General features: G+C 44.8%; 1 protein-coding gene across 1 annotated transcript; it reads left to right on the top strand.

The window, feature by feature from the left end:
* Positions 1-1,174: 1,174 nt before the first annotated feature.
* ELL2 (elongation factor for RNA polymerase II 2) lies at positions 1,175-12,197 on the top strand. Its single transcript, XM_058043813.1, has 6 exons — positions 1,175-1,303; positions 4,082-4,279; positions 5,672-5,796; positions 11,317-11,488; positions 11,915-11,959; positions 12,099-12,197. Exons 1-6 carry the CDS (start codon positions 1,175-1,177, stop codon positions 12,195-12,197), a joined length of 768 nt encoding a protein of 255 aa, XP_057899796.1.
* The last annotated feature ends 8,927 nt before the right edge of the window (positions 12,198-21,124 follow it).

The raw sequence follows: 21,124 nt of genomic DNA, 5'->3' as shown, positions 1-21,124 counted from the left end.
GCACCTTGCTGCCCTGGTTAGAGGTGTTGAGCTGCTCCTTTGCCTCAGAGAGAGCCAAGTGCAGCACTTTGGTGCAGAAACACTTCATTAGCCCTGGTTTGCACAGCAGAAGCTGCTGGGGTTGGTGGGGTGCCCCTTTCTGCACTTGGAAATGAGCAGAGCCAGTGATGGGACAGGGCGGGGCATTCCCTACCTGTGCCCATTGTGAAATCCCTCTGCCCCCACTGTGTCACGTCCTGCTTCTCAGTGACATCCCGGCCAGCCTGGCACATGGAACTCCCCGTTTCCAAGGACACGTGGCCATTGTCACCGGCACAGGGCAGGAGCGCTCAGAGCCTTCGGCGGCTGCAGCGAGAGCGGGGGTGTCAGAGCCACAGCGAGTGTTGTTCCACCTTGGCTGATTCCAGCACCCGTTGTTCAAGAGCCCGATCCACCCACTGAGTGGAGGTAATTATTTACAGTTCTGTGCAGGCAGGGGGGCTCAGGGACAAATTCACAAATTCAGCAGCACAAGAACCCAGAATGTTTGAGTATTTATACATTTGAGCAAAGACAGAAATTAGTGTTCACTGATTGCATTTTCCCTAGTTCTCTTCATAAGGAGTATTCTGTCTGCTGCTGGGTAATGATCCTCTCACTTCTCATGCTCATTAGTCTGCATGCTCAGTCACTCCCTTCTTCTTAGAGAGAGGTTTCTTAAGTGGGTGGCCATGGTCTGCTCTTACTGGAATGGCCTTTTACCCTGCTGGAGCTGATTCAGTAGAGTTGATGCACTGCCTTTATCAGTTTGTTCCTTTTTGTGGGGGGTTTGTCCAAATGTGCTTGTGGCCAAAATTCTGTATTCTTTGTGTCCACCATCATGAGTGTTGCATCCTTCTTCCCAAACCTTGCTGACCTGCCCTGTGTCTGAGGTCACTGAAGCCTGTCAGGCCCTGCACCTCCACAAGGCAATTCAGCCAAGAAGTCACCTGCATTTCCATGGCATGGCCATCACTTCCAGCTTGTTGGCTGCTTCTTGTTTCATGGGAATCATCTCCCTTCTTGTTGATGAGCCTTGGAAGCTACAAAGGCCAAATGTCCAGGAACACATTTTCCTAAGAAATATTTTACACTTTTCAGATTTTCAGAAGGATCAGTGTGTGTGTGGGAGCGGGAGCAGCCGAGGCAGAGCGGGATGGCGGAGCTGCGGGCCTGGGCAGGATCCAGTGAATTCCGCAGGGCCCCAATCCGCACTGCGTCCCGCAGGGCCCCCACCAGCACTGCCATGCCCGTCAGGGTGAGCCAGAGGTGCCAGGAGCAGCAGGTGAGGGGCAGGTGTGGGGCTCTGCGGGTTGGCAGCGGGTGGGGGCTTGGCCATGGTGTTGGTGTCAGGTGCTGCTGAGCCCGCGGGACCTGTTGGGCAGGGCTGGGGCCCCTCTGGTGCTCCAAGGGCCCTTTGAGGCAGCTGCCCGGGGGGAAGCGACTCACAGGGATGGCACAGAGGAGGTGTCTGTTGAACTGGGAGGTTCTCTGATGGAAGTGGCCCTCAGGGATAACAGAGAGGATGTGCCAGTGGAAGGCAGATATTCTCCATGCTGTGACACTCAGGAAATTCATGCTCTGGGCATTGCTCATGGCCAAAATGCAAGTATTTCTCATGGTCCATTGTTTGTACTAAACTCATGGAACAGGTCTGGATATAGAAAACTCTCTTACAGTATTTTCTATTATTAGCAGGATATATTACTGTAGTTCTTGCTGTGATGCGTAGTAGAGAACTCCAGCCACATATACCCTGTTTTCAAAGATTTTCCAGTTATGGATACATTTTCACCAATGAAAGTAAATAATAATCCTCTTTGAGTCAAAATTACTATTCCATTAATTAATATTCTATCTTCTATTTGTTATAGATATCTCTCTTCTCATGGTAATTAGTCCACATTTTTCAGTACATTTATCATAGCAGTTTAGATTTTATCTCAGCCAATTTTACCTTCAGAATGAAGTTGTAGTTATTTCTATTAAAAACTTTTTTTAGGCTGATAAACATTTTAGTGTTTTTTGAGTTTCAATGGAATATGACATATTCTCTACAAAATGATGGGTTCAGCCAAGAAACTCAAATTTCATTACATCTTTCTAACTTAGGATAAATGGTTTCCATTTCACATCTATGCAAAAAATTGCATCTAGAGATAAAGAACAGTGAAAGGGTTTACATGCATGTTGAAATTCAGATTGTGCAGATGAAATTCTTCTCAGTGCTGACTCTGTGATGTGCTTCCATAGTGCCCAATAAATCCCAGTGCTGGTCATGCCCTGAATTCTTGATTGTTTTGTGAACCACTATCACCAGGATTGTTAGCTAAGGCAAGCTGGCCAGGTCAATTGTACTCAGGCACTGGCATTCAAGGGAAGCCTGTGCCTATAAATTCCAGCAATTGGGAAAGGATGACTGGCTACTCCAAGGCTTGGCTGCATTAGAGGCTGAGTGAGAGTGGCTCTCTCAGGGCACTTTTGTAGCTGGCTACTTTCAGAGGGAGAACTGTGTCAAAGCAGCCCTTTTTGGTGATGTGACAGCAAACCTTTGCAATTACAGGTCATGTTTAAAATGAAGGGCCTAGTAGATCAGTAGTGATGGAGAGAAGGCTGAAGTTTTTACAGACAATTGCTTTCTTCTTTAGCCAAATGACAGCAAGGTGTTGCACAATGGAAGTACAGAGGATGTGAAATCATGTAACCCACTTGGAGGTATGGCTGCCTTTCATCTTTTGCTCAATGTCTGTAAGATTTTCAACGTGGTCATTCATTTTTGCAGCATATTCCTGGGACAGGGATCTCTTGTGTTCAGATTTCTTAGCCCGGAGGTGGTTTGCCCTCAGGTCAGCCTTGCAGTCTCTTATCACTGCATTTAGGCACTGGTTTGTTTTCCTCTGAGAAAGCCTGCCAGTCCTTCCTTGTTCCCATACTGCGTGCTGGGTTGCAATTAGGCACAAGGAGGTCAAGGTTTGGACCACCATATGCACTTAAATTCACAGACTTGGTAGCTAAGATTTTGGTTTTGGAACACCTAGGCACTGTCATTATCCATTAAATCAAACTGGGAAATTGAAAGAAAATGCGCTTTAGGAAGTCGCATAGAGAATTTCATAACGCCAATATGGGAAAAATATGCTTGATATAATTATTTCCCTTGGTCAGTAATAGGTGAATGTTACCACAATACTACACTGGGTTCTTTCCAAGGAAATTGAAAGGAAGATATTGATTTCATCTTACCGATAGATTCCAACATTCCTCTCAAAGCACAATGTGCTTAGGTGATGCCATTTGTATTAACCTGTTCTGAGTGCAGTTTCCCCAAGGAGCCTGGCTCCGGGCAGACACCAGGTGCACATTCCCCTTCCAGGCACTCAGTGGTGCTGCCTGCAGCAGGGAGCTGAGGCAGGCACAGCCAGCTGCCCTGAGCAAAACAGGCTCTGACCTGGCTGTGGCTGCAGTCACCTGCCTGCAGGGACATCCCTGCCCCTGCGAGTGCAGCTCTTGCTCTGCCTTAGCCTCGTGCAGAGCATTTTAAGGCAGCACCAAAGTGGCCTTTTGGAGAGACAAAACTCAACTTCTAAATTTCTCATTGGGGATGCTTTGTTTCACATGTGATTGATGATTTGTGTGATTCTTGGTGGTGGTCTACATAGATCCTAAGGGGATATTTAACCTTGAATACCTGGCATGTGAGGACTGGCAGTATTGAGTCAGCTGTGGAACCTGGTGGCAATTTTGCTTTGGGCTGGCAGAGAGAAATTCAGATGACACAGGTCTGGTTGCTGGTATGGTACAGGGTGCCTTTGCAACATGCTCCATACAGTACCAGTTAGGGACTGGGCCTTGTCACAGAGTCAGAGAATATGTGAATTCAAAGGGATCCACAAGGATACACAAGTGCAGCTCCGTCTCCAAGATTTCCATCATCATTTTCAATCAACGCTTTTCCCTTCTGCCAACTTACCATTTGAGACTTCTTTTTCTCTTTTCCTTTCCTTTGGGAAAACCAGCAGATGTGAGAAGAGCCAAACCAAACGCTTCATGCCCTTCCCCTGAGGAGAAGAGGACAAAGCTCGTGAAGCCTGCAGGGAGTGAACAGAATCCTTGCAGTGCTGTTTATCGGCGACCCTACAGAGACAGGGTGATTCATTTACTTGCTCTGAGGGCTTACAAGAAGCCAGAGTTGCTTGCTCGCTTGCAGAGAGATGGAGTCATGCAAAAGGACAAGGGCAGCCTTGCAAAGATCCTTCAGCAGGTGAGATTGTGGAGTTTGTGCCAGCATTATTTCCACCACTCTATTCTTTTGTTCCTAATAGTCACTTTAAATTCTGTCTCTTTAAATTAGATACCTATGAACAAGTTAGGGAATTCTCCCTCTTCAATTCTTCCATTGGCTTCATCCAGAGGTGTCAAGCTGCAGGTCCATGTGACAAAAAGAAAGAAAACTATAAAAAATTGGGGCATTGTTGTATTCCTAGAATTGCTGGCAATGGGTAACACTTTGTAATCTTGTTGCTTCTCATGCCTTATTCCATTCTTTTTCTTTTCCGTGCACTGTTTAACTGCTTCATGGAGTAACTTCACAGGGGTTCCCTCATTGTGTGAAATGGTTTGTGGTGGCACATAAAATTTCTTGGGAGTTGTCCAGAGCAGAGGCGGTCAGGAACTGCAGAGGCCAGTGTTTCTTTTGAACAGAGTTGGTGGCTGTTTCAGGATCTGTGGGGATTGCCTTCCCAGGGTGTTCCAGGCACATCCTCCATGATAAAGATGGTAGCCAAACTTTGAGCAGAGGGTTTATTTGCTGTCATGTGAATTAAATCTCCATATTCCTTGGAAGGCTTTTATTCAGTTAATTCTCCAGTGCTCCTCTGAATTCCATGGCTATTTTGTTATTACAGCCAACAATAGGATGCACATGCATTGAAGTTGCTCCTCTGAACTGCACTGGAATTTCCTTATTATAGCCCACCATAGGATACACATGCATGGAAAGATGCATTGGTTCTTTCCTTCCTTTTAATATATTCCCTGTTCTCCTAGGCTGTTTCTGAATGCCGCCAATAGTGATATACCAAATAGGAACATTTCCTCTTTACCTAGGAAAAAAAATGATGAAGGTTTTTCAAAGGGCTTTTCTATGTAACTCTGAGCAGCTGTCAGCAGATGAAGTCTTAACCAACACTTTTGATATCAGAGGTCTTGAGGTTTTACTACCTAATTTTATCTTTTTGATTAGACTTTGTATGTGTCTTGAGGAAGATATGAACCTAATTTCTTTTCAAAGAAATACAGCAAGGCATGTGCATTGCCTTCTCATGGCAGGACTTTGCTGAAATGAGCCCTGCCTCAGCCACATGATAAGGGACTCTGGGCCTGGTCCCCTCTCCTTACACATTGTAACCCTCAGTGTTGTATTCAAAGAAACTCTTGCTAGATATGATGAGAGATCCTTGCTTGTTTCCAATTGGTGAAAACAGTAATATGGCTTAAAACTCATGTGATAGAGGAATAATCAAGCTCTGTACTAAAAGACATAATTTAGTTGAAACTGGGTTCTGCCAAGCAGCTGTTCAAGACCAATCCTATTTCTGTAGTTTGCATGTAGCAAGCATAATAAAGATTTGTTTTCCTACATATCTGCCTGTAGGTAGCCAAGTGGAATGCAAAGGATAATTCCTTCAGTCTGAAGGAACATCTCTTTCAAACCCTTCAGACTGATTGGCCTGGCTACACTGAAATAGACAGACAGAATTTGAAGTTAATCCTTTCTGGGTAAGTTCAGTCTTTCAGACATAGGAAAAAAAAACGTCCCTGGTTAATGAAGCTGTGATTGTTAGAGTATGGTGAAGTAGCAGGGACCTGCCAGGATCCTGGCTCTGCACAGGATACCACAAGAATCACACCAGGTGCCCAAGAGTGTTGTCCAGTCTCTTCTCGAAGCCTCCTGCAGTGACCACTGGCCTGGGGAGCCTGTTGCAGTGCTCCAGCACCTTCTGGGCCATGAATGTTTTCCTGATATCCTGCCTAAAACTCCCCCAACTCAGCTTCATGCTTTTTCCTTGAGTCCTGTCACTGAAGGACTCTGTTTTCCCTGCAAGGAACGAATTTCGACAGTGGATCTTTAGGTTTTTTTAACATGAAATATTGGCCCATCCATACAGAAAATCAGCTCCGTCTCAGAACACCACCAACACAAGCCAAGTGACATCTCCAGGGCCTTCTGAGAGAGATGCTCAGGTATTTTGTTCATTTTGAACATTCTAGACTGTATGGTAAATTTTAGCTTACTTGATGCTGCTGTAAAAGCTGTGATGGGAATGTTCAGGACCTTCCCTTTTAGGGAAGCCTTTGATGGAGCTCTTGAAGGGAATGTCTTTCTCCCAAAGCTTTTTAGCTACAGACTTGAAGTAGGACTTGCTGAGTGCTAAGATGGGAAAGTGGGAATGAGACAGACCTGGTATTTACCTGCCATACTTCTGGGTTTGAATGCTCTTCTTTGTGTAGAAAGATGAATGTTCAAACTCTACCCAATCAGAAATGCTGCTTTTTCAGAACGAGAGCAAAAGATGATCCTGATCAACAGTGAATGAATGAATTATTTTGTTATTGTTGCAGAAACGGCCTCTGGCTTCTGACATTACCAGTCCTGTGACAAGCAAGAAGAGGAGAATTGACCACCAGCCCAGTCATGTCCAGCCAGCAGCTGGTGGCCACTTTTCTTCCTGCCTTCTGCCCTCCACATCTCTTTTCCCTTTGGACATGTCTCCAAGTGCTGGCTCCATTTCCCCCTGCACTCATGTGGTGCAGCCAACGGAGAAATTTCAGAGTTCCAAAATCCCAGCAACTGCCAGGGAGCAGAAGGAGATCCCCAATTCAAACGGGGAGAAAAATGAATTGGGGAGGCTGAAGCAGTGGCACCGCTTGGATTTCAATGAAGGTATTGATGTGCTGGTGTTCCTGACTCCTGTGTGGATCACTGTCGTGTAAAGATTTGGTTATTAGGAGAGACTTGTGCCCAAATGAAGGTGCAAGTATGACTCTTTTCCACAGTCAATAGTAAAAATGTTATTGAAGAGGAAATGCAAACTAGGGAGATAGAAAGTAATAAGAGGAGAGGCAGGGTGAGGGGAATAGAGAGACATTAAGTGGGGAGATACCATCACCACATGGACTCTGTGTTGCCCAGTCTCTCCTTCTCCACCCATGGTCTTGTCTGTGGTGGGGATCCCCAGGTCTCTCTGGAGGTGCCATCTTTATACTGTCCAAGATTGGAGTATCCACAGGGTGGTCACAGCTGTCCCCACATCTTGGGCTAGAAGCCAGGCAAGCACTGATTTTCCTTACTCACGGTCTCTACTGTGGAGGTTTTTGTCTTGTGTCCTAATTCCAAACCTTCAGCTCTGCTAGGTCAAGTCTTAGCGCTTTTCTTCTTGCCGTCTGTGCTTCTCTCCAATTCCTGTTGTAATGGCTTATCTTATGGGAACATCCTTCTTTGACTGCATTCTGAAATAGTTAATTCTGCTCTTGCAGCTTGTGGAAAGGGTGCATTGAAAGTGGGCACTGGATACATGAAGGCACTGCTGTGCATGACTGCTCTACCATTCTCTCTGCTGTATAGTCATGATGAATCAGAAACTTTTTCTTTTCTGCCCTTATATTACATTGTAACTCTTGGTTTAAAAGACAACAAATGCAAAGGCAAGAACCTGTGCTACTGGAACCTTCTCTAAAAGTACTTTGATTTTGAGAAATTCTCCCTCTACAAACCAATGAAGAACAAAGGAATATGAAATGGAACGTTATTGGGAGTATCTGGTAAAAGGAAGAGCCAGATGCTAGAAGCCAAAGGGAATGATGGATGTTTTTGCTATCCTCTGATATCTAGGAAAATGACAAGTGTTGACTGAGACAGCACTTTTTCCATCAGCAGGTTTTCAAGACTGCGTGCTGAAGGCAGAAACCTGTCACACATTTATTGCAGACTCGTTTGCTGATACATATTGATAAAATCTCAGTGATTCCATGGTTGTTTTCATTGAACTCAGCCTTTTCATGGAAACTGCAAAAGCTACAAATCCTGGGCTGTGCTTTCCTGGAGTTCTACTTTGAACTGCGCTGGCAGTTTCCTCTCCATCCCAGCTGTAGAATTTCATTCTTCAAAAGGTGTGGAAGTGGTACAGATTGGAAACAACATGGAAAAGCTAAACAGAAATGCATAAAGAACACTTGATTTCTGATGACAGGGACACACCCAACAAGGCACTGTTCAGTTGCTTTGTTAAATCTGTGGGTTGTCTCTTTTGGAGGTTGAGCTTGCAAATTCCCTATTGGGTTCAGCCTGGAGGCAGGTTTGAAGTGTGCAGATGCCTCTTGCAAGTGGTGGTGTTCTTGTGGAGACAGGTGCTTTGAGATGGTCTTTCCACATTTCTTCTGGACATAGACACGGTACCTGCAAACCTTGGGATGTCTTTGGAAGGATTTCTGCTTCAATCTTTAAACACATGTGAGCAGCTTTGTTCAGGAGCCAGTTCCCAAATTCTGCCCAGCTGGTGAAGGAAAAATTTTTTCCATGTTTGAAGTTGGGGCATAGGCTGAAACTTTCATGTGGACTGAGGCATGAGAGTAAATGCACTTTTGGAAATGAAATTCTCACAGCAAACTGGTCTTCCAAGTTGTTATTGGACATACTATGACTATTGGTATTTCTGTCCTGTTTTATTACCACTATTACACTTCCTTTTATACTTCTGCTATACAACTGAAATCAAGAAAAGCCAGTGGAACATCACACAACAGCTCTTTCCTCAAGAATTGAAGCTGATTTTGCCTAAATATTGTCAAGAATGGCTGAGTTTTAACAAGGTTACTTTGTGTAAACAATGGCCAATGGAAGCTCATAAGGAAAGTAAAGGAACTTGTGGCTTTCTATCCTTGGAACAAGACCTGAAATGGAAAGCAGAGAGAGATTACCATGATCTTGATTGGTCCTTCCTGTTTCAGCTGTCTTTTCCTTATGTCAACTCTTTTTAATATCATCGTAATTCTTCAACATTTCTTTGGAAAGAGGGCTGCAAGGTTATGCTTCCCAAATGCCTTTGAAAAAGGCATTACCAAATGCCTTTGCCCTGAGCCAAAGGGCAATTCCCAAGTGCAGAGCTGTTTCCAACCTCATCCTGCCACGTTAATGAAGAGCACTGGGTTTTGTCTGCAGGGTATTAGAGCCTCAGTGCCAGTAAGCCCTATAGAATGGAATTGGCTTTCCTGCAGACAAGAGTGCAGACACTCATTGGAGCTTCGGGCCTTTGGATTTGGCAGGGAAGTAGGGATAAAAACATGGCATGAGAAGAATTTCTGATTTCTTCTATATTTCTTGTTTGGAACCTTGATGATGATTTTTCTCAAGCTGTTGTCTTTGGAAGCTGCATCTATTGCTGCATGACTTGAATGGCTGTGCAGATGCCACCTCGTGCCTTCAAATAAGAAAGGCTCAACTGGTGCTAACACTGGAAATGCACAACCTGAGAATACAGTGGCCATTCCCTCTGTCTACTTCTCAGGACTGTATACTGTGGAGAACCTCTCTGTTATATTTTTAAAAGTTGTTGCTTCTTGTGAGTAATTAGCTGTGAGAAGAGCACTCTGAAAGACTTTTTCAAGACTCTCCAAGTGGGATCTTTCGGCCTTTTAATGATCTCATGATGAAGAGTGCCAAAATTGTGCTTTCCTGCAGGAGCAAGAAAAGAGACTTCCATTGCTTCCACATGCTCTGCAACAAGCAACCAACCGGACTACCTGAGGTGAGTGAAAGAACAATTCAGCCTTGCCACTCCCAGGGGGTGCAGTGTCAAGCTCTTTCCTGTGCTGAAAGGGTGAGTTTGAGCAGGTTTAGTTGGGCCTGGAAGGTTCAGAGCAGAGATGAACACCGAGGTGGGTTAGGCCTGGACTGGCCCTCCCTTCCTGCAGTGCAGTTGCACAGGCTCAGCTGCAGCAGTGCTGCTGCATCCCCTCATTGAAGTTGCAGTGCAGGAGGGGAGGGAGAAGTGTGTGTGTGTGTGTGTGTGTGTGTGTGGTATAAAAGACTGGAACTTGCTGCTGGCTTGTGTGAGAGCAGGGATGTTGGCAAGGGCAGTCAGGCCTCCTGCAGCTCTGGGGCAGCTGCGGCCTTTGGAGCAGGCCTGGCAGGGCCCTGAGTCACATTGCTCTGGTGCCTCCCAAAATATTGCAAGGCATCTGTAGTTTTCTTTTCAAACTTATCCTTCTATTTATGTATATCTGGTCTGGGAGGCATACTTGGCAAAATCTGATGTCTGTCCTGGGACTGAATTTCATTTTGTTGAGGATTTACTGTTTGTAAATTTTAATCTCAGGATGGTTTGAATTGTTTATTCCCATATGAAAGGTGGTTTTGTCATCCAAAAAGAAATAGGTCTACAGGCTCAGAGGAGCAGAAGCATTGGTGTGAGAGTGTTGGGAAATGGCATCTGTTGTTTTCAGTGCCACTTCATCTTGGATTTGTGTCATGAGCATGATAAACCTCATGCCTGTATACTTGAGGAAGAAGGGAATGAAGAAGTTTTGATGACCATCAGTGGCTTTAAGCCTTATTGAGTCTTGTCCTCCTTAGAAGCAGATGCTGTTTGGGTAGTAGTTCTAGTTTCAGGCTGATATAGAGTTTGCTTTTGTTGGCTGCATTACAAATTCCTCAGTTCCATGATGAGTGATGTAACGGCTGTCCGCTGGAAGTATCAAATATTATCATTAACTCTGCTTTGCTGTTAGACCAGAATGTGGCTCGAAAGTGCAGCTCTTTGAAACTCTTAACTGCATAAATGCAGTCCCTTATGAAAATGTTTTACAGTTGTAATTTTACAAGTTAATTGGACTAAATTAAGTTTTTTCCTACATAAGAAGAGGTTATACTTCCGTAATGTATCTCCTCTTCCTGAAGGTGCTGGGTTCGTTTGTCCTTTGACGTTTGAAATGAGGGCAAATGTTTTCTAAGTGTGCTCCACTTGCTAATGAAGAAAACCTCCACAATGTAAACTATTAGAAACTAAGTGTACTAGAAATGTAGCAGATTCCTAGAGTTCCCTGAATGCCTTCTCTTGAAGGGCCTGAGCTTGAAAGTAGAAACTGTCAGTCCCAGAGCAGCTGACTCAAATCTTGGATGTCTGTGTTTGACATTACCCAGTGCTTGGTGTAAAATTACACACGTGTTTTATGGACTAGAAACATACTGGAATGTTCTCCTAGAGTTCACTCATGGAAAAATGGCCTCATTTTTTCCCTTAGAAAATACATAGCCATTGTCTCCTTGGAGCAACGCCAGCGCTACAAGGATGACTTCAATGCCGAGTATGAAGAATACCGGAATTTACATTCTCTGATTGGCAAGACCGTGAAGAAGTTCAGACAGTTTCAGGAGCAATGGAAGTGTCTGACTCCAGGCTCTGAATCCTATCAGGTAAAGAAGGACAAAACCATGAAGCCTGTGCTTCATCATCACAGCAGTGTTTTGGATTCCCTGGAGCTGCTCAGGGAAACAACGGCAACCTGCAGAATTGGCATATATGGTCAGACAGTGCTTGGGCTGGGTCTGATTTTTGCCTCAAACTGCCTTTTTTGAGCTGTCTGCGAAGGAGCAGTAAGGGGAGAGGTGTCCCAAGCAGAGTCTTAGAGCATGGGCTCCTTCTGTTGCCTGTTGAGAGGCTTAATTGCAGATCTTGGGTGGTGCTGGGAGAGGGAGATTTGTTTTTGCAAACATCCCAGAAGAGTGGTGGCTGACAGAGAAGAAAATGTCTAGAGTCAGACTGAGTGAACATTTAGTGTTTTACCAACGTTTGCATTTCATAGTGGTGGTGAAATACTCCTCATTTTTTTTCTCTTGTAGGCACTGCATCATCGAATCCTAGCAGATTATCAGCAGTTACACCAGGTACGTGTGACACCAGAGCTGCAGGGCCGTGGTAACTGCTGAGTCTGCCTCAAGGCTTTTCTAAAGCAAAGGACATCAGAGTGTAGGCTTTGCAGAAGTGTTTGCATGCCCTAATTTTCTTTTTCTTTCTCCTTCACAGGGTAGCCCCAGCTACTCTGAAATGAAGAGCAGGTGCCTGTACCTCCACAACAAGCTGGCCCATATTCAGAGCCGCATTTCTGAATTTGACCAGCTGTAAGTGGAGTACTGGCACCAGACACCTGCTTCAGCCTCCTGAAATTTGCGAACCCTGGATTTCTCATTTAAACTAGAGGATTAGTTTTTTAGGATTATTTGAGTTAGTATTGAACAGTAGTTTATTTTAGCACTGAGCAGTAGAATATTTCTTATACGTGTAGGATTATTTCAAAGAAGTTTAGTAAGTTTAAGAAATTGAAAGATGATAGTGTTTAAATTTGACAATAAAGAAATCTCACTATATGTAATTCTTTCTCTCATTGTTGCTTGTATCATATTTGGAGTGAACTTCTTGTCAATTCAGTTCCTCAAGTCTTAAGTTTGTCCACTGAAATAAATTTATCAGTAGAGAGTGGAAACCCACTACCTCTACTGTCAAGTTGTGCACATTTGAAGAAAAGATTGCAGCAAATGGAAATTCTTTTTGATTCAAATAAGCCTTTTTTCTGACATTTCTTGTTACGTTAAATCTTTGCCAAAATGGTCAAAGGCATTGAAGTTTGGACAAACCCCTCCCCAAATGACCTTGTTCTGGAGGGTTGCAGAGGAGTGCACGTGGGCTGCTCTAAGGTGTCAGTAAAGCAGCTCTCAGGACTGCTTGTAATTCATGGCCTCACATTGACAGTGAGCCAAGGAATATCCACATCTTTGCAAGAGTTTTGTAAAACACATGGAGAAGTGTTGGAGGCAGGGTGCTACATGAATCTTAAAGAGAAATTGGGAGACAATGTTTAGATATTCTTTTAAGAAATATGCTCCTTTCTACAGGGTTCTTTCCTGCATTCCGAGTCTTTGAGATAAATATGTGGTGACTGTGCAAGGCAAAGGCTTTCATGTATGAACAGTGCAAAGGGATGACTCAAATCTGTTAACTCCAGAGCAGGGGCTGCCATCAATGACTTTTTAAGATATGGACAGTCCACAGTTGAGGGAAACATCTCTTTCGATTCATTTCATGGTTCATACAAAGGCTTTTCCAACAGTCCTTAACTGGGGATCCATTAAAATGCAATCCATTAATTCCCGAAAAAGTACACAGCTTTTTTATGCATGTTAGTTCTGATGTTTTAGTGTGCTTCCTACATTTCTGCCCCCAAACTACACTCTCATTGTGAGTTTGGCAGCCAGATGAGACATGGGCAGATATGGACATGATCCTGAAGAAAAAGAAAAAAATTAGTGACATGGGAAATGATCTTGGCATGGTAATATTAAACCTAATTTCAATGACATGCTTTAATTCCCTCTCCCTGTAATGACTAGACAAGAGATTTTAATGCCAACAGATTAAAATCAGGAGTAAGCTTGGGTGTGGGGAAAATGAAAGTCAAATGATAGTAAGCGGAGTATGAAATGTTTTTCCAGGTGCGTCAGTAATTTCAATGGCCACCTGCAGTCAGCACAGCTGTCAGCCAACTGTAATTGTGTTCATGGTCCTCCCTGGCCTTTCCACGTCAGCTCCTCCTGCAGAGCACCTGGGGGCCTGGGCATGCTGCTGGCTTGTTTCTATTGAGGAGGCTGGGATGAGAAAAGGCCGGGGCATTGTGTCAAAGAGATGATATTTGAGAGAGCGTGTGCGTGCTGGAAGCCTCACAGACTGAAGGGCCCACGACAGGATGGCCCAGAGCTGTCAGGGCTGCACCTTGCTGCCCTGGTTAGAGGTGTTGAGCTGCTCCTTTGCCTCAGAGAGAGCCAAGTGCAGCACTTTGGTGCAGAAACACTTCATTAGCCCTGGTTTGCACAGCAGAAGCTGCTGGGGTTGGTGGGGTGCCCCTTTCTGCACTTGGAAATGAGCAGAGCCAGTGATGGGACAGGGCGGGGCATTCCCTACCTGTGCCCATTGTGAAATCCCTCTGCCCCCACTGTGTCACGTCCTGCTTCTCAGTGACATCCCGGCCAGCCTGGCACATGGAACTCCCCGTTTCCAAGGACACGTGGCCATTGTCACCGGCACAGGGCAGGAGCGCTCAGAGCCTTCGGCGGCTGCAGCGAGAGCGGGGGTGTCAGAGCCACAGCGAGTGTTGTTCCACCTTGGCTGATTCCAGCACCCGTTGTTCAAGAGCCCGATCCACCCACTGAGTGGAGGTAATTATTTACAGTTCTGTGCAGGCAGGGGGGCTCAGGGACAAATTCACAAATTCAGCAGCACAAGAACCCAGAATGTTTGAGTATTTATACATTTGAGCAAAGACAGAAATTAGTGTTCACTGATTGCATTTTCCCTAGTTCTCTTCATAAGGAGTATTCTGTCTGCTGCTGGGTAATGATCCTCTCACTTCTCATGCTCATTAGTCTGCATGCTCAGTCACTCCCTTCTTCTTAGAGAGAGGTTTCTTAAGTGGGTGGCCATGGTCTGCTCTTACTGGAATGGCCTTTTACCCTGCTGGAGCTGATTCAGTAGAGTTGATGCACTGCCTTTATCAGTTTGTTCCTTTTTGTGGGGGGTTTGTCCAAATGTGCTTGTGGCCAAAATTCTGTATTCTTTGTGTCCACCATCATGAGTGTTGCATCCTTCTTCCCAAACCTTGCTGACCTGCCCTGTGTCTGAGGTCACTGAAGCCTGTCAGGCCCTGCACCTCCACAAGGCAATTCAGCCAAGAAGTCACCTGCATTTCCATGGCATGGCCATCACTTCCAGCTTGTTGGCTGCTTCTTGTTTCATGGGAATCATCTCCCTTCTTGTTGATGAGCCTTGGAAGCTACAAAGGCCAAATGTCCAGGAACACATTTTCCTAAGAAATATTTTACACTTTTCAGATTTTCAGAAGGATCAGTGTGTGTGTGGGAGCGGGAGCAGCCGAGGCAGAGCGGGATGGCGGAGCTGCGGGCCTGGGCAGGATCCAGTGAATTCCGCAGGGCCCCAATCCGCACTGCGTCCCGCAGGGCCCCCACCAGCACTGCCATGCCCGTCAGGGTGAGCCAGAGGTGCCAGGAGCAGCAGGTGAGGGGCAGGTGTGGGGCTCTGCGGGTTGGCAGCGGGTGGGGGCTTGGCCATGGTGTTGGTGTCAGGTGCTGCTGAGCCCGCGGGACCTGTTGGGCAGGGCTGGGGCCCCTCTGGTGCTCCAAGGGCCCTTTGAGGCAGCTGCCCGGGGGGAAGCGACTCACAGGGATGGCACAGAGGAGGTGTCTGTTGAACTGGGAGGTTCTCTGATGGAAGTGGCCCTCAGGGATAACAGAGAGGATGTGCCAGTGGAAGGCAGATATTCTCCATGCTGTGACACTCAGGAAATTCATGCTCTGGGCATTGCTCATGGCCAAAATGCAAGTATTTCTCATGGTCCATTGTTTGTACTAAACTCATGGAACAGGTCTGGATATAGAAAACTCTCTTACAGTATTTTCTATTATTAGCAGGATATATTACTGTAGTTCTTGCTGTGATGCGTAGTAGAGAACTCCAGCCACATATACCCTGTTTTCAAAGATTTTCCAGTTATGGATACATTTTCACCAATGAAAGTAAATAATAATCCTCTTTGAGTCAAAATTACTATTCCATTAATTAATATTCTATCTTCTATTTGTTATAGATATCTCTCTTCTCATGGTAATTAGTCCACATTTTTCAGTACATTTATCATAGCAGTTTAGATTTTATCTCAGCCAATTTTACCTTCAGAATGAAGTTGTAGTTATTTCTATTAAAAACTTTTTTTAGGCTGATAAACATTTTAGTGTTTTTTGAGTTTCAATGGAATATGACATATTCTCTACAAAATGATGGGTTCAGCCAAGAAACTCAAATTTCATTACATCTTTCTAACTTAGGATAAATGGTTTCCATTTCACATCTATGCAAAAAATTGCATCTAGAGATAAAGAACAGTGAAAGGGTTTACATGCATGTTGAAATTCAGATTGTGCAGATGAAATTCTTCTCAGTGCTGACTCTGTGATGTGCTTCCATAGTGCCCAATAAATCCCAGTGCTGGTCATGCCCTGAATTCTTGATTGTTTTGTGAACCACTATCACCAGGATTGTTAGCTAAGGCAAGCTGGCCAGGTCAATTGTACTCAGGCACTGGCATTCAAGGGAAGCCTGTGCCTATAAATTCCAGCAATTGGGAAAGGATGACTGGCTACTCCAAGGCTTGGCTGCATTAGAGGCTGAGTGAGAGTGGCTCTCTCAGGGCACTTTTGTAGCTGGCTACTTTCAGAGGGAGAACTGTGTCAAAGCAGCCCTTTTTGGTGATGTGACAGCAAACCTTTGCAATTACAGGTCATGTTTAAAATGAAGGGCCTAGTAGATCAGTAGTGATGGAGAGAAGGCTGAAGTTTTTACAGACAATTGCTTTCTTCTTTAGCCAAATGACAGCAAGGTGTTGCACAATGGAAGTACAGAGGATGTGAAATCATGTAACCCACTTGGAGGTATGGCTGCCTTTCATCTTTTGCTCAATGTCTGTAAGATTTTCAACGTGGTCATTCATTTTTGCAGCATATTCCTGGGACAGGGATCTCTTGTGTTCAGATTTCTTAGCCCGGAGGTGGTTTGCCCTCAGGTCAGCCTTGCAGTCTCTTATCACTGCATTTAGGCACTGGTTTGTTTTCCTCTGAGAAAGCCTGCCAGTCCTTCCTTGTTCCCATACTGCGTGCTGGGTTGCAATTAGGCACAAGGAGGTCAAGGTTTGGACCACCATATGCACTTAAATTCACAGACTTGGTAGCTAAGATTTTGGTTTTGGAACACCTAGGCACTGTCATTATCCATTAAATCAAACTGGGAAATTGAAAGAAAATGCGCTTTAGGAAGTCGCATAGAGAATTTCATAACGCCAATATGGGAAAAATATGCTTGATATAATTATTTCCCTTGGTCAGTAATAGGTGAATGTTACCACAATACTACACTGGGTTCTTTCCAAGGAAATTGAAAGGAAGATATTGATTTCATCTTACCGATAGATTCCAACATTCCTCTCAAAGCACAATGTGCTTAGGTGATGCCATTTGTATTAACCTGTTCTGAGTGCAGTTTCCCCAAGGAGCCTGGCTCCGGGCAGACACCAGGTGCACATTCCCCTTCCAGGCACTCAGTGGTGCTGCCTGCAGCAGGGAGCTGAGGCAGGCACAGCCAGCTGCCCTGAGCAAAACAGGCTCTGACCTGGCTGTGGCTGCAGTCACCTGCCTGCAGGGACATCCCTGCCCCTGCGAGGTGCAGCTCTTGCTCTGCCTTAGCCTCGTGCAGAGCATTTTAAGGCAGCACCAAAGTGGCCTTTTGGAGAGACAAAACTCAACTTCTAAATTTCTCATTGGGGATGCTTTGTTTCACATGTGATTGATGATTTGTGTGATTCTTGGTGGTGGTCTACATAGATCCTAAGGGGGATATTTAACCTTGAATACCTGGCATGTGAGGACTGGCAGTATTGAGTCAGCTGTGGAACCTGGTGGCAATTTTGCTTTGGGCTGGCAGAGAGAAATTCAGATGACACAGGTCTGGTTGCTGGTATGGTACAGGTGCCTTTGCAACATGCTCCATACAGTACCAGTTAGGGACTGGGCCTTGTCACAGAGTCAGAGAATATGTGAATTCAAAGGGATCCACAAGGATACACAAGTGCAGCTCCGTCTCCAAGATTTCCATCATCATTTTCAATCAACGCTTTTCCCTTCTGCCAACTTACCATTTGAGACTTCTTTTTCTCTTTTCCTTTCCTTTGGGAAAACCAGCAGATGTGAGAAGAGCCAAACCAAACGCTTCATGCCCCTTCCCCTGAGGAGAAGAGGACAAAGCTCGTGAAGCCTGCAGGGAGTGAACAGAATCCTTGCAGTGCTGTTTATCGGCGACCCTACAGAGACAGGGTGATTCATTTACTTGCTCTGAGGGCTTACAAGAAGCCAGAGTTGCTTGCTCGCTTGCAGAGAGATGGAGTCATGCAAAAAGGACAAGGGCAGCCTTGCAAAGATCCTTCAGCAGGTGAGATTGTGGAGTTTGTGCCAGCATTATTTCCACCACTCTATTCTTTTGTTCCTAATAGTCACTTTAAATTCTGTCTCTTTAAATTAGATACCTATGAACAAGTTAGGGAATTCTCCCTCTTCAATTCTTCCATTGGCTTCATCCAGAGGTGTCAAGCTGCAGGTCCATGTGACAAAAAGAAAGAAAAACTATAAAAAATTGGGGCATTGTTGTATTCCTAGAATTGCTGGCAATGGGTAACACTTTGTAATCTTGTTGCTTCTCATGCCTTATTCCATTCTTTTTCTTTTCCGTGCACTGTTTAACTGCTTCATGGAGTAACTTCACAGGGGTTCCCTCATTGTGTGAAATGGTTTGTGGTGGCACATAAAATTTCTTGGGAGTTGTCCAGAGCAGAGGCGGTCAGGAACTGCAGAGGCCAGTGTTTCTTTTGAACAGAGTTGGTGGCTGTTTCAGGATCTGTGGGGATTGCCTTCCCAGGGTGTTCCAGGCACATCCTCCATGATAAAGATGGTAGCCAAATCTTTGAGCAGAGGGTTTATTTGCTGTCATGTGAATTAAATCTCCATATTCCTTGGAAGGCTTTTATTCAGTTAATTCTCCAGTGCTCCTCTGAATTCCATGGCTATTTTGTTATTACAGCCAACAATAGGATGCACAATGCATTGAAGTTGCTCCTCTGAACTGCACTGGAATTTCCTCTATTATAGCCCACCATAGGATACACATGCATGGAAAGATGCATTGGTTCTTTCCTTCCTTTTAATATATTCCCTGTTCTCCTAGGCTGTTTCTGAATGCCGCCAATAGTGATATACCAAATAGGAACATTTCCTCTTTACCTAGGAAAAAAAAATGATGAAAAAGGGCTTTTCTATGTAACTCTGAGCAGCTGTCAGCAGATGAAGTCTTAACCAACACTTTTGATATCAGAGGTCTTGAGGTTTTACTACCTAATTTTATCTTTTTGATTAGACTTTGTATGTGTCTTGAGGAAGATATGAACCTAATTTCTTTTCAAAGAAATACAGCAAGGCATGTGCATTGCCTTCTCATGGCAGGACTTTGCTGAAATGAGCCCTGCCTCAGCCACATGATGAGGGACTCTGGGCCTGGTCCCCTCTCCTTACACATTGTAACCCTCAGTGTTGTATTCAAAGAAACTCTTGCTAGATATGATGAGAGATCCTTGCTTGTTTCCAATTGGTGAAAACAGTAATATGGCTTAAAACTCATGTGATAGAGGAATAATCAAGCTCTGTACTAAAAGACATAATTTAGTTGAAACTGGGTTCTGCCAAGCAGCTGTTCAAGACCAATCCTATTTCTGTAGTTTGCATGTAGCAAGCATAATAAAGATTTGTTTTCCTACATATCTGCCTGTAGGTAGCCAAGTGGAATGCAAAGGATAATTCCTTCAGTCTGAAGGAACATCTCTTTCAAACCCTTCAGACTGATTGGCCTGGCTACACTGAAATAGACAGACAGAATTTGAAGTTAATCCTTTCTGGGTAAGTTCAGTCTTTCAGACATAGGAAAAAAAAACGTCCCTGGTTAATGAAGCTGTGATTGTTAGAGTATGGTGAAGTAGCAGGGACCTGCCAGGATCCTGGCTCTGCACAGGATACCACAAGAATCACACCAGGTGCCCAAGAGTGTTGTCCAGTCTCTTCTCGAAGCCTCCTGCAGTGACCACTGGCCTGGGGAGCCTGTTGCAGTGCTCCAGCACCTTCTGGGCCATGAATGTTTTCCTGATATCCTGCCTAAAACTCCCCCAACTCAGCTTCATGCTTTTTCCTTGAGTCCTGTCACTGAAGGACTCTGTTTTCCCTGCAAGGAACGAATTTCGACAGTGGATCTTTAGGTTTTTTTAACATGAAATATTGGCCCATCCATACAGAAAATCAGCTCCGTCTCAGAACACCACCAACACAAGCCAAGTGACATCTCCAGGGCCTTCTGAGAGAGATGCTCAGGTATTTTGTTCATTTTGAACATTCTAGACTGTATGGTAAATTTTAGCTTACTTGATGCTGCTGTAAAAGCTGTGATGGGAATGTTCAGGACCTTCCCTTTTAGGGAAGCCTTTGATGGAGCTCTTGAAGGGAATGTCTTTCTCCCAAAGCTTTTTAGCTACAGACTTGAAGTAGGACTTGCTGAGTGCTAAGATGGGAAAGTGGGAATGAGACAGACCTGGTATTTACCTGCCATACTTCTGGGTTTGAATGCTCTTCTTTGTGTAGAAAGATGAATGTTCAAACTCTACCCAATCAGAAATGCTGCTTTTTCAGAACGAGAGCAAAAGATGATCCTGATCAACAGTGAATGAATGAATTATTTTGTTATTGTTGCAGAAACGGCCTCTGGCTTCTGACATTACCAGTCCTGTGACAAGCAAGAAGAGGAGAATTGACCACCAGCCCAGTCATGTCCAGCCAGCAGCTGGTGGCCACTTTTCTTCCTGCCTTCTGCCCTCCACATCTCTTTTCCCTTTGGACATGTCTCCAAGTGCTGGCTCCATTTCCCCCTGCACTCATGTGGTGCAGCCAACGGAGAAATTTCAGAGTTCCAAAATCCCAGCAACTGCCAGGGAGCAGAAGGAGATCCCCAATTCAAACGGGGAGAAAAATGAATTGGGGAGGCTGAAGCAGTGGCACCGCTTGGATTTCAATGAAGGTATTGATGTGCTGGTGTTCCTGACTCCTGTGTGGATCACTGTCGTGTAAAGATTTGGTTATTAGGAGAGACTTGTGCCCAAATGAAGGTGCAAGTATGACTCTTTTCCACAGTCAATAGTAAAAATGTTATTGAAGAGGAAATGCAAACTAGGGAGATAGAAAGTAATAAGAGGAGAGGCAGGGTGAGGGGAATAGAGAGACATTAAGTGGGGAGATACCATCACCACATGGACTCTGTGTTGCCCAGTCTCTCCTTCTCCACCCATGGTCTTGTCTGTGGTGGGGATCCCCAGGTCTCTCTGGAGGTGCCATCTTTATACTGTCCAA

Source organism: Melospiza georgiana, chromosome Z (genome assembly GCF_028018845.1).
Source record: "Melospiza georgiana isolate bMelGeo1 chromosome Z, bMelGeo1.pri, whole genome shotgun sequence".
Taxonomy (NCBI): domain Eukaryota; kingdom Metazoa; phylum Chordata; class Aves; order Passeriformes; family Passerellidae; genus Melospiza; species Melospiza georgiana.
This window is presented reverse-complemented; position numbering and strand designations above follow the sequence as displayed.